Source organism: Hippocampus guttulatus, chromosome 2 (genome assembly GCF_054856545.1).
Source record: "Hippocampus guttulatus isolate MCC_2025c chromosome 2, RoL_Hgut_1.0, whole genome shotgun sequence".
Taxonomy (NCBI): domain Eukaryota; kingdom Metazoa; phylum Chordata; class Actinopteri; order Syngnathiformes; family Syngnathidae; genus Hippocampus; species Hippocampus guttulatus.
In genome coordinates, this window is record NC_141262.1 from 16875254 (window position 1) to 16887453 (window position 12200).

General features: G+C 43.4%; 2 protein-coding genes across 3 annotated transcripts; one reads left to right on the plus strand and one right to left on the minus strand.

The window, feature by feature from the left end:
* Nucleotides 1-3063: 3063 nt before the first annotated feature.
* Nucleotides 3064-7753, plus strand: LOC147208695 (integral membrane protein 2A-like). The gene is made up of 6 exons (XM_086099523.1): nucleotides 3064-3272; nucleotides 3482-3619; nucleotides 4715-4900; nucleotides 4992-5102; nucleotides 5667-5811; nucleotides 6605-7753. The coding sequence occupies exons 1-6, from the start codon at nucleotides 3207-3209 to the stop codon at nucleotides 6697-6699; spliced, it is 741 nt and encodes a 246-aa protein (XP_085955649.1). The 5' UTR covers nucleotides 3064-3206; the 3' UTR covers nucleotides 6700-7753.
* Nucleotides 7754-7803: 50 nt separating this feature from the next.
* gpr174 (G protein-coupled receptor 174) lies at nucleotides 7804-11820 on the minus strand. 2 transcript variants are annotated; one of them, XM_086099503.1, is made up of 4 exons: nucleotides 11586-11820; nucleotides 10313-10387; nucleotides 9720-10158; nucleotides 7804-8854 (listed from the first exon to the last, which is right to left on the minus strand). In XM_086099503.1, exons 3-4 carry the CDS (start codon nucleotides 9912-9914, stop codon nucleotides 8093-8095), a joined length of 957 nt encoding a protein of 318 aa, XP_085955629.1. In that variant the 5' UTR covers nucleotides 9915-10158; nucleotides 10313-10387; nucleotides 11586-11820; the 3' UTR covers nucleotides 7804-8092. The 2 variants fall into 2 exon arrangements, with proteins under 2 accessions (XP_085955629.1, XP_085955637.1); XM_086099511.1 differs by having other exon boundaries at nucleotides 10309-10387.
* Nucleotides 11821-12200: the final 380 nt, after the last annotated feature.

Below are 12200 nucleotides of genomic sequence, written 5' to 3' on the forward strand. Positions count from 1 at the left end.
TCTTTCAGTGTGGGGATTATTATGTTTCCCGGAGGGGTGTCAAGCACTGAGGATAAAAAGGAAAGTAGAAGACATGCGGGGCTACGCAAGAGCGAAGGTAGCTTTAGAAGCTGATACTTACGGAAAGCCTCATTTGTCACCCTTGTCTGAGAGCCATATGTGATGACCAAGACTGTGGATGTGGGGCATGGATCATGTCAGTGTGATACGGGGAGGTTTGTCTTTTAAGCAGCATCACTATCCGCCACCACATGTGCGCAGGGATCCCTTCTCAGTGTCCTGCTCCGTGCAACCGCAGCATCTCCTCCACAAAAACACATGGAGCTAATAGTGGTTCCACATGAAGAAATGTCAGCAATGTTATTAAGCTCAAAGCGGTACCGAAACAATTTGGCCCGTGCTCATATTTTAGTGTGTTCTCGTGTGTGTTCATCTGACACATGCAGGCTCACATGTCTAGCAATAAAATAGATGATGGATGTGTGCACGCAGAAAAAAATAAAAGTTCACTATTGAAGTTTCGGTTGCATGTGATTCAAATGTGGTCATAACGTCATTTTCTATTCTTTTCCTCAAAAATATTCAAGTGGTATATGTCAGTGAAGCACATTTTAATCATGCGCAATCGGTGTGCGTGTCCAAATTAAGTAAAACCAATGGAACCAAAGGACTTTTAAGTGCGTGTGTGTGTGTGTGTACTACAAAGTACTGTATATGTGTGCATGTGTGTGTGTTTGCTTGAGTGGTGAGTGATGTCACGGTCAATATAATCTTTTTTCACACTTTATGCAGCCAGCTACACACTGTCAGACGTTTGTGGTTTGATGACAAAGCAGGCATAGAGTTTGTGTGTGTTCGCTAGATTATACAAATGCCAAACCAGATGTGGATGTGAATTTCATTGTTTTTAGAGGACATTTCCGACATGTCACAGGGAAGTATTGGCATTCGGTACGCAATTGCAGTATGACATCCAGCGCATTGTGTGCGCAACAATATTTATTATGGTCTGAAAAACATAAGTGTCAATTGGCGAAAAACTCCTTCAAGCATCAAGGCATTGTCTGTGTTATGGCCTCCTGACACTCAACTGTGTTACTCCCTTCCAGCCTTCTTCCATGTTCTCATCATTTCCACCACCTTCTTCCAGGAGCGGTTCCAGGCAGTTTTATTTGGGGTCGCAAAGGGGTGGCAGGAGGTTCAGTTGGGAGGGCGAAGGTTATAACGCTCCACATTTAGGTTTGATTTTCTGCATTCCCTGGCTATTTATTTTTTTGCTTGTCACGTGAATAAGATGGTTCAGTCTGTGTAGACTATGCAATAACGAGATTTTTTTTCATAAATATTGAGTCTGCTCATTTCGAAGCGTTGTCCGCAACCATTTTCATCGCACGAGGCACTTCAACTCAGACCACAGGATAGGGGGCCAGGATAATCTTAAAACATCCAATAATCAGCCCTTCGTTCATTTTGTCAGGCAGGGAGCGTCTGGCTCAAAATCAGCCAAATCATTTTAATGTGTGTAGGCTGTTTACGGTATTACTGTTAATGTTGGCTCTTTGTTTCGCGGTGTGGATGTGTGTGTGTGGATGTGTCCATGCATGCATGTGTGGGCAAGTTTTCAGATCAAACACAGCGTAAGACGAGCCCATAAACAAGCCTTCGGGACCATTTAGGATTAGTGGAGAGCGTGGTGGGGGCTAAGAGCAGAGGGACTTGGGTACAGAAATCAGCTGCTCTGTTTATGTACCTTTCAGTGGTGATTACCGGTCCAATCTGTCTGTTGAATGGAGGAAATATCATAGCCTGGTGGCGTGCATGCGTTTGTGGGATCGAGAGATTCTTATGGTTGCTTTATACGTATAAGAACTGGAAAGATGCCACAATTTTGCATGGAAGTAGAGCAGTCGGTGCAGCCGTAAGTGTTTATTTATTCATACGTAGAAGCACAACTAAGCCAAGAGAGTGAAAGGGGGATTGAGGATATGTGTCAGATTTACTGTAGTGCCATGACTCCAGCCAGTGGTTCCACACAGTGCAGTGAAAGCTGTTTCTTTGGGCAGCAAGCACACTGAGAAGTCGTGGCCAGCCTGTGGGAGACAGCACTTTTGCCGGGTCAATTTACAGAGTGAAGTATTCATAGTGATGAATAGGCGGTATTATTCTCACTGAGTGGTTGTTTAAATTCATTACAGTGCTCGATTAACTTTTTTTTTCGTTGTGTGCATTTCTGCTTTAGGGAAACAGAATGTGTAATTAGCAGTTGTAGGTTCAACAGCATCATGCAAGGATGCTGTGTCAGACTTAATGGTTTTCAAAATCTGTGGATCTACAGTATGAGTTTCTAAAAGAAGTGACTTTTTGTAATTTATTTTTTGTTTCAGTCGCTGCAATGGCAAATCATGGGAATCCGAACTTCTGTGTGGAATTACAGTATTGTAAAAAAACGACAGTTTTCATGTTTTTGGAAAGTACATACAGTACTCACATGAAAAAAACACTGCAATGCAGCAACTTTCCTCATTTATATGAGAAAAATATTATGAGGCAAAAATAATTAGACGCGTATATATGAAGGCTTACGTCGTCGTTTTAGATGTCAAAAAGTGTTTGCGGCTCCCAGTGTTGTGTTTTCTGTGGGAACCGGGTCGAAACCGAGTGAAACTGATTGTAAAAGGTTGCCGACCCCCGGTCGAACCAGTGCGACAAATGAACAAAAAATGGTATGTTTCTTGTGTGATACGAGCCTTCCTTTGCCTATTTAGAATCACTGCGAGGGCAGAGCTGCCTTTTTTTTCTTTTGAGGAGGGGGGGGGGGGGTTAAACGTTTTCACTGGAAGCCACGTGATGGCGCCAAATGCAACATCCCACAATACAAACCCTATTACTGTAATACGACATAAAACACAACGGACGAGGCAAATGGTTTGCTGGTTCGACGACGAATATCACGAAAATTGTTGAAATTAGCAGCACACCGCTTTTATGCATGTTTGCATTGTGAAATTAAAAGGAATCGTTTTAGGTGCCATTTTTAATCCCAGACGGCCGCGGACACCGGAAGTGCTCGATAAATCCAGCCTCAGCCTGCAAAGTGCGTCACTGAGTTGAGCTGTTGAGAATTAACACTCCAGTACAACCGTTCGGCACAGGCGCTCAACACCCATTTCTTTCTTCTTTTTGGAATACAACGTGCTTGTGGCGCGATGGTAAAGATCGCTTTCAACCCGGCTCTGGCGCAGAAAGCTCTCGTCAAGGAGCCTATTGTGAAGGTGAGCGATAGTGCGTGCGTAGTAAATAAACACTGTTAGCAGGCCTGCGCCGACCGCTGCACGCACTCGGCCCGTTGCCTTTCCAGCCCTTGCAAACAAGTATTTGCACTCAGCGCATTTCGTCCTTGACGATTAGAAGGCAACGTTTTCGTGCATGCGTGCCTACTTCCACAACGAATAACATGCGTGCCTCATTTCCGTGTGTGTAGGACCCCGAGCTCGCCGCTGCTCCGGTGGGCATCGCAGGCTCCACAGGTCGTTGTTTGGTCACGCTGCTGGGTATCGCCTTCATCCTAAGTGGACTCATCGTCGGGGGAGCATGTCTCTATCGCTATTTTACTCCGAAGGTATCTCTATCATTGTATTTGTCGATCTGTCCGTCTATCCGTCTGTCTGTTGTTACTGTGCGGTGGTCGTATGTGTGTAATACAGCAACCGTGCTGCGCCACATTAGTGTTGTTTGGTGTGCCGTCATATTTTTCTAATGTTGGATGTGTGCTTAGACTCACGAACGGTTGCGAAACAGACATATACGAATAAGATGTGCTGAGTTTAATGCCATTACAGTGTATGTGCTTTGGCTCCCCCTCGTGACTAATTACGAAAGAGCACAGTATTGGGGCCACAGTGAAAAAAATACATAGTATGAGATTAAAGTTGAAATTTTAGTCGAATAAAGTTGGATATTTTCATTTCGAAACTCATACTGTAGATACACACACAGGTCACCTGCATTTACTTCACCCCAGTTTCAAAATAACAGTGTCTCTGTCTAATTCCTCTTCATCTGCATTTCCTCAGTGATATTTACAGACACTGCGGTTCAGGGGTTACGTGTCTTCAGACTTTTTGAGGTCAGCACGATTGTGATGAAAGTGGAGTTTGACATTTGACTAGCCGCTGACGATTTTCAGTGCGGTTACCATCATTTTGAAAAACCTCAGGAGAAGAGAATGCTTTGCACTGCAGTCATCTATATTCAGTGACAATGGACACCTCCAAATACAAATGTATCCAGAACATACACTTTAGAACACAAGAGGTCAGCCACTGTTGCCTGACAATCCTCCCTGTCAGAAAAAAAAAGAAATCTTGCCTGTCTGCCCTTTCTTGCCCGTCATTGGTTCTCCCTCACTCGCTAAAGATGAACATTTGTAAACATATATATATATATATATATATAACAAATTCAGGCGACAGACTAATTTCTTTCAGTGCAATCACCCGCTGCTGACGTGAACGGCAAAAATGTGATTCGCAACGAGTTGATGGCACTCTTTTCAACGTTATCGTGGAGCAGTTAAGTGGACAAAAGACTGTACAAGTCTGTACAAGCCTTCCCTCAGATACTTTGTGAAGATTTTAATCTGCATCCCCTAGTTAAGGTGAACATCTTTTGTGCATCTTAGAGTTAAATTTTGCGCTTGCCTATGTCGTTCCAGAGGCTGTATCACGGTACCATGCAGTTCAGCGACATGTCAACCGTTGGCGATACAGAGAGACAGCCTTACTATCTCCCACGGGTGGAGGAAGAGGTAGAAATTACTGACAGCATGGCTGTCATCAGCGTCCCGCCTCCCCGTTTCAGGCCCGGAGAACCCGCTTACATCCTCCATGACTTCAACAGGGTGAGCGAGGGGTACAACTCATGCACGGAAGGGCTGTGGATGCATTTTGCAATCTGTTCTGATGTATGTGTGTGTGTGTTTGTGTGAGCAGAAGCTCACTGCATATTTGGATTTGACTCTGAGGACGTGCTTTGTGATTCCGCTTAACACGTCGGTGGTGCTGCCTCCTCAAGACCTCATTGACCTCTTCTCACAGCTGATGGTGAGTCTCATGGCGAACAAATGGCAGTCAAGTGCACTGACTGCGGCACAGTCACAAAAAAAAAGGTAGGATAATCCAGGGATTTAGAATCAGCATTAGATTGCCTGGCCACTTAAAAAAAGGCAAATGGTGTGCTGATGTGTGTGCGCTTTGTAGGCTTGAATGTGTTATATTTTTTCTCTTGTTTGTTTTTTACTTTACTAGATTTATTAATTCCAGAACACGAGTGCATATTATAGGTCTAAGCTTAATTTGCAACATGCTCATATACGTAAGTATTGTACATCTCAAACATTGCCGAAAATATATTTGACTCTTTCAATCATATATATACAGTATATATATATATATATATATATATCCAAAACTTTTACACTTTAACAATTTGGCCACTCGTAGACCCAATTTCTATGTATTCATGAGGAAATCCAGATCCAAGATATAAAGTGTAATTGTCACATAATTTCTAGTGTTAATTTTAAGAAAAAAAGTGGTGTGCTCTATAAATTCAGATTGTGTGGTATGTATGAGAAGTTAATCCAATTTCCTGTGATTGTGTCTCAGTCTGGCTCGTACCACAGCTACCTGGTGCAAGAGGACCTTGTGGTGACCGAGCGCATTGATGACATCAAGCCTCTTGGCTTCTACATCCGCAGACTGTGCGCTGGCAAAGAAACCTACAGAATGGAGCGCCGTGCCAGCCTACCAGGTCTGCCCCTAACCATTTCTTTTGACATTAAGAAAGTCTATTTTTTTTTAACAAGGTTACTTCGCTTTTTATTTTTTTCATTCCCACCAGTTTGCCATTTATTCGTGCTCCTTTGTCAGTTGTGGGAGAGTCATAATAATATTGATGTTTCTCTACATCAGCTCCAGAGGTGGGGCAAACTAAATAACCAAGCAAACTACCCGTATTTTCCACACTATAAGGCAGTATAAGGCGCACCCTCAACGAATAGCCTATTTTAAAACTGTTTACATATATGAGGTGCGCGGCATTATGAGGCGCATAGAATAGAAGCTACAATAGTGGCTGCGGTTGCGTTAGGCATCCACTTGAGGAAGCTACGCTAAAGGGAATACAATACAATACACCTTTATTTTTAAAGAGCCTTCACAACACCTGCAGCTGTAATAATGCGCTTGATTGAACATTTAAAATACTAGGTCCAAAAATCTGAATATTGATTCGTATTTAAGGCAAATCATATTACAAGGCGCAGTGTCGGCTTTTGAGAAAATTGAATGCTTTTAGCTGCACCTTATAATGCGGAAAATACAGTGATTGTGTTAAACCTGAACCAGGTGCTTCGTCTGTTACTATGCAACCACTGACCACTAACCTCATTCTAGTATGTTAGATATCGGCATCATTTTTGTACGCTTTTCACAAATGTGTTCATAACATTGAGGAAGGAGGATTTTGCAGTAGGTCAGCATGTCTAAACCTGTCACTCTGAAGGTGACACAAAAGAAGAGATTAACTTCTTTGTGTCTGCCAGATGGAGGCATCCAGAAGCGCTCAGCAGAGGAGTGCCTCACCTTCCATCACTTTGAAAACAAGTTTGTAACGGAGACTCGGATCTGCAAGGCCTGATGGGAGCGTGGTCCAAATGCGATGGCGATAGCCCGAGCAACGGAGGCAGAGAGGAGTTGGTCGGAGTAGGAGGCAGAGGAAACCAAGTTCAACTGAAAAGTTACAGTCGTTATTTCAGTGCAGCTCCATTGTTTGGTTTGCATTCCCCGCTTTAACCCTCAGTGATGTGTTTTAGTCTCCTCTGCTACGGTCCCTTAAACCTTTTATTGGTCTTATCTTTCAGCTATTAGCCTGTAGTGTTGTGCTACCAAAAAAAACTGCATCATCCAGTTAACTGAAGATTTACAAAACCTTTGATTCCTCTTTTTAGTGTCTGTAGCTGTCTCCAACCTCCTTGTTCGGCTTCTCATTTTCAATATCTGTATCACAGCATACAAGTACGTGCTGGCCTGCAGCTCCACTGTCACACACGTTCAGAAAGAGTCGTAGAACAGCTTTTGTCTACTCATGAGATGTACAGTTTACTGTTGTGGGTTATGTTATGTGGTAGTATGATAGCACCCATCACCTTGGAAATGTTGCAGTGTCGGCCGTCTTTACACAGCACAAACCCAGAAGCCACTTCCCTAAAGTCTCTGTTGTCCTGCGTAATATAATGTTTATTTAATGAGAACGTACGTGAGAACAGTGTAGCTCTGTATGTGACCATGTGTGTTTAACTTCATTTGTGTTTAAAGTCCTCAACATTCAAGCATATAGTTTATGGTGATAATTTGAGTTCTTATTTGTGTTGTAAAATGGTGGGAAAAAAATAGAATTGTGTTTATTTTTTCCCCAAATATTATTTTTTTGAATTCCTCCCAAAAATATTATTTTTAAAGACAAGTACAGTATTCTTTTTACTGTTGCCCTGGACTGTGAGAGTAAGAGGTCCCGGCTATTTTCAATCAATGGTGTCCTTCTATGATGCCTGTCCAGAAAGACAATCATACATGAAATGTGCTTGGAAATGTTTGCCCATGTCTTTAACGCAATACATGAATATTAGATCCACGTGTACAGCCATTGAACTGATCTCAATTTGTTTGGTGATTAAAGATGAATTTAACATTCATTTCATGTGTTTTCTTGTCATCGTTGTGCGAATTAAAGAAGCGTTGTGTGTTTGTTTTATATTGCATTTATAAGAGAAGCCAGTTTAGGGTGCATGCATCTATTTCCTGATAGTCTCCTTCAAAATCACAACGGATATCTCGTCACCACAAATAGGCAAGTTTAAAAAGAAATACACTCATCTCCGTTCTGAACAGTGTCAAGACATGTTTCACATTTGATTTTGGATGTAGATTACATATACCTTCTTCAAAGTGGCAACATCACGGGACTTTACTGCTCCTTCAACAAAAAGTCATGAACACCAAGTCCACCCCTTGAGAGATTCACCTGCTTGAAATCACACTTCTGGCTTGCTCAGTCGCCTCCAGAACTCATTTGTTGTGAAGTAATACATAATCGGATCCAGGCTGCAGTTTAGGCTCGCCAAGCAGAGTGCCACAGGGTGACATATCAGGATCAGGGCCCGAAGAGTGCAGCTGCTCAACGTGTTGGCCTTCGCCAAGAAGTCCAGCGGCATAGTGATGTGATAAGGCACAAAGCACACTAAGAAGACCGCGGTGCAACTTAGCACCATCCTCAAAGCCCTCCGCTTCTCCCCCTGGTCGGGAATGGCCCCGGATGTCTTCATCCGAAGGCTCCCGGCGGTCAGGTAGGTGCAGGCAAGCACCAGGGTGAAGGGGATGATGAAACCGAGGAGTTCGGCGATGATTAAGATCAGCCAGGCTGCTGAGGCAGTGACCATCTGCATGGGCAGCTCTGAGAAACACACCGTGTCGGTTTGAGGACGGGTGGGGCTGAGCCCTGAGGCCACGAGGTCCTCATCGGAGTCCGGGTTTCTTAGCAGAGGGAAGGCCAGGCAGCCCAGGCAGACCAAGAGCCACCCCAGGGTGCACACAACCGCGTCCACCTTTTTCCTGGAGGCGTTGTATCTCAGCGGTCGCATAATGAGTTCGCAACGGCGCACGCTCACACACACCAGGAAGTAGATGGAAGCGTACATGTTGACGTACTTCAGATAGAAACATATCATACAGAGAGCATGACCAAAGGGCCAGCTGTTGTTCAGGTAATAGTAGATCCTCAGAGGCAGGGAAAGAACCTGGAAATAAGGGTAGGAGAGGTCAGAATAATCATGGATCATATGTAAGAGGTAGAAAATGAAGAGATTATTGCTGGATGAAGCTCAAAAATGGGCTATCGTTGTTGTTCATGATTATAATTTTCGAATATTACTTTTTAGAAGCCTATGTGTTCATTTGTGACAGAACCCACACTTAAAGACTGCTGCGATCATCTCAACATAGAGCACCTCACAGTTTGAAATTGCGTCCCACCATCAATCTCAAAACAAAGTCACGGATGAAATTAAATGATTCATTTTAATGTGTATTACAATTTGTTGAGTCACTGCATTGCTTTGGCACGTGCAAGGAATGTCATTTCTAAATTCATTTTTAAAAATCGATAGATTGAGAAGAAGAAAGATGGAGAAATTATTATATCCTCCTGACTACCAGTAGTTCAAATTTGTCCTCTGTAGAAGACATTTGTGAACCTAAATATCTCCCACCCAGTGCATCCAATCGCATTAACTCATTTTGTTACTCTAAAGAGGACATTCAGTGCTTTCCAATGATACCAAATTTGTAGGGGTTAGAAAAAGTAAGAAAATGGCTTCCCTCAGTGCAAGCACTTTTTATGGGAAGAGGAAAAGTAATACCTTATCAAACACATTTTGTCTCGAAATGCTGTTGGCATTTTAATTATAAGACTTTTATGAACACGTTAAAGTGTTCTTTGAGTTGTTTTAAGTGTATTTGAGCCTGTTTAAAAAATGTAGTGGGATTTCAAAAATTTCTTTTGGAGTAGTCCAATTACTTCACATAGATTGGGGAATTTCAAAATAAATGTGCTTGGACATTTTTTTTCCTGGTAGTCAGGAGGATATGTGAATAGAACTGTACCTGCATCAGGTCAGCCACAGCCAGATTCATCATGAACACCACCGCCTTCTTAGTTTCTTTAACGTAAACCCTGAACACCCATAATGCCAGTATGTTCCCCAGCAAGCCTGGCACAAGGATGACACTGTACACCACTGCATACACACAGTGCTGATACATCTGCAGCTCCACAACGTTTTGGCAACTGCTATTCATTGTTCTTCTTCTTCTTATCTTATTCCCTGCGGTGCCAATTGGGCGTGGTGGATCAATTCTGAGCTTGTGTCAGGCACGTTGGCCGTCGTCCACTGATAGGTGGGTCCATGGCAGCCCTCATTTTGAGGAGGAAGTCAGACTTGTAGCCATCAATCCAGTCCTCAGAAGTATCACAGAAAAAAAAAATAGCTTCTTAGTTCAATGAAAAAAAAAGTCAGCATTCAAAAAGCAATCCTGGGCTGTCCTGGTAGGGGAGAAAAGGGTGAATCAACTTCAGTTTGGTTTCACGATGCGATGATTGAAGAAAGCAAATCTTGACCCTGGAATCCTCCCACACCATTAAGGCAAAACATCTCCATCAGAATCATGCATCTGTTTGTTTGTGATCACGTACTTACATCCGAAAGCTTGAAAGCATGGTGCGTGCGTCCGGCGGTCAACCTACTGCTAGTGTGTGTTGCACTGAAGACACCCTGTTGACGCAAAAAGACTTCATCTTCATCACAGCAAACACACAAGTACATTCACACCCATCTCAGTCTGTGTGCAAAACACATCTGATAACAGCATTTGCGGTGGTTATTTACAACGCGTGCAAAGCCACAGAAATTTCGACTCTGCACCCGACAACAAAATGCATGTCCACATGCAAGCCTGTGAGAGCCATCTCAGGGAAAAAAAAGGCATGAGTGAAACCAGCAGAGAAGGCAAATGTATTCAGATGTGTGGTTTGAGTGGCAAGAGTGTCATATGAGAAACTCTTTGCATCGAAAAGTTGCACATACTGTTGATGAGTCATGTCACACTGCACGGGGCTACGATGGGTCAAGACAACTCAAAATCATCTATGAGACATTACTTTTGTCTGCGAAATGTCTGTCAGCTTAAAAGTTGGGCTACATTCGTGTCATCTGACGTCGGCTTAAGATCTTGCTGTTGGAGCTACAGACATGCAATTCAACCTGCCAACTGAGTGAATCATTTTTCTAAGGGAAGAATAAAGGGCGGCCCGGTGGTCCAGTGGTTAGTACGTCGACCGCACAGTGCAGAGGTTGTGGGTTCAATCCCGGCTCCGGGGTTCCTGTGTGGAGTTTGTATGTTTTCCCCGGGCCTGCGTGAGTTTTTTCCGGGTACTCCGGTTTCCTCCCACATTCCAAAAACATGCATGGCAGGCTGTTTGAACACTTAAAATTGTCCCTAGGTGTGAGTGTGAGTGCCGATGGTTGTTCGTCTGTGTGTGCCCTGCGATTGGCTGGCAACCAGGTGTCCCCCGCCTACTGCCCAAAGACAGCTTGAATCGGCTCCGGCATGCCCCGCTACCGTTGTGTAGATAAGCGAATCATAAAATGGATGGATGGATGGATGGGAAGAATAAATGTACACAACACCCATGTCCTTCCATGTATACTGTACCAAGTGGGCATGTGCAAATAGAGACATGGTGACATCACTGTGACATTCAGAGCAAGTGCGGGAAAAAAATACACGTGCACATGCATGAACGCACGTGCCCGCACACACATAGCCACTCTACATAGCTGACATTCCTCACGTTGGAGAAACAAAGCTTTCCTTATGAGACCTTTGTGCCAAACGGCAAGCATCCATGTCAACTCCAAATGTCTTTTCTTCAGGAAGAGTTTACGTATTAAAACATTTACAACACCTCACCTCGATCTGTCTTCCATTTTGACGGCCTGTAGCATCACGAGGAGAGGAAGCAGAAGGTCTTAACCATCAGTCATCCCATCCCATCCACTCACTTTCCATCTTTGGTTCTATTCTTCATGCTTTGTTCTGAAGCTTGTTTTTGTTAAGATATCACAATTTCCTGTTGCTATGATCGAACAATGACCTCTTTATGTCTCAGTGCCTTTGTTTCACTTGTCTGCCTGCCCCAGAAGCTTTTTCGGCCCACACAGAGCTTCCTGTGAGTGAGAGGAGGGGGTGTGGTTTACAAGAATTTGTAACACATTGTTCAAGGGCACGTTTTTAAAAATACACGTTAATAGATTTTCAACTGTCAAACTCGGAGAAATGGAAATCAAAAATGAACGAACATTTTCTCCACCATTCTTTCAGTTTTTTGTTTTGAAACAGAAATCATCTCACAATAAAGTGCTGGAAAATAATAGAAGAAGGGCCATTTCTGATGCAATCAGAAATGCATGCACCATATGTTGCGTCTGAGAGTATTCAATTGATCCCAGTCTTTAACTTGAGTGAGACAGTGAGTGCTGAAAGCGGGTATCAGAAAAGGCAGTTTATGGGTTTGAGCAGCTGCTG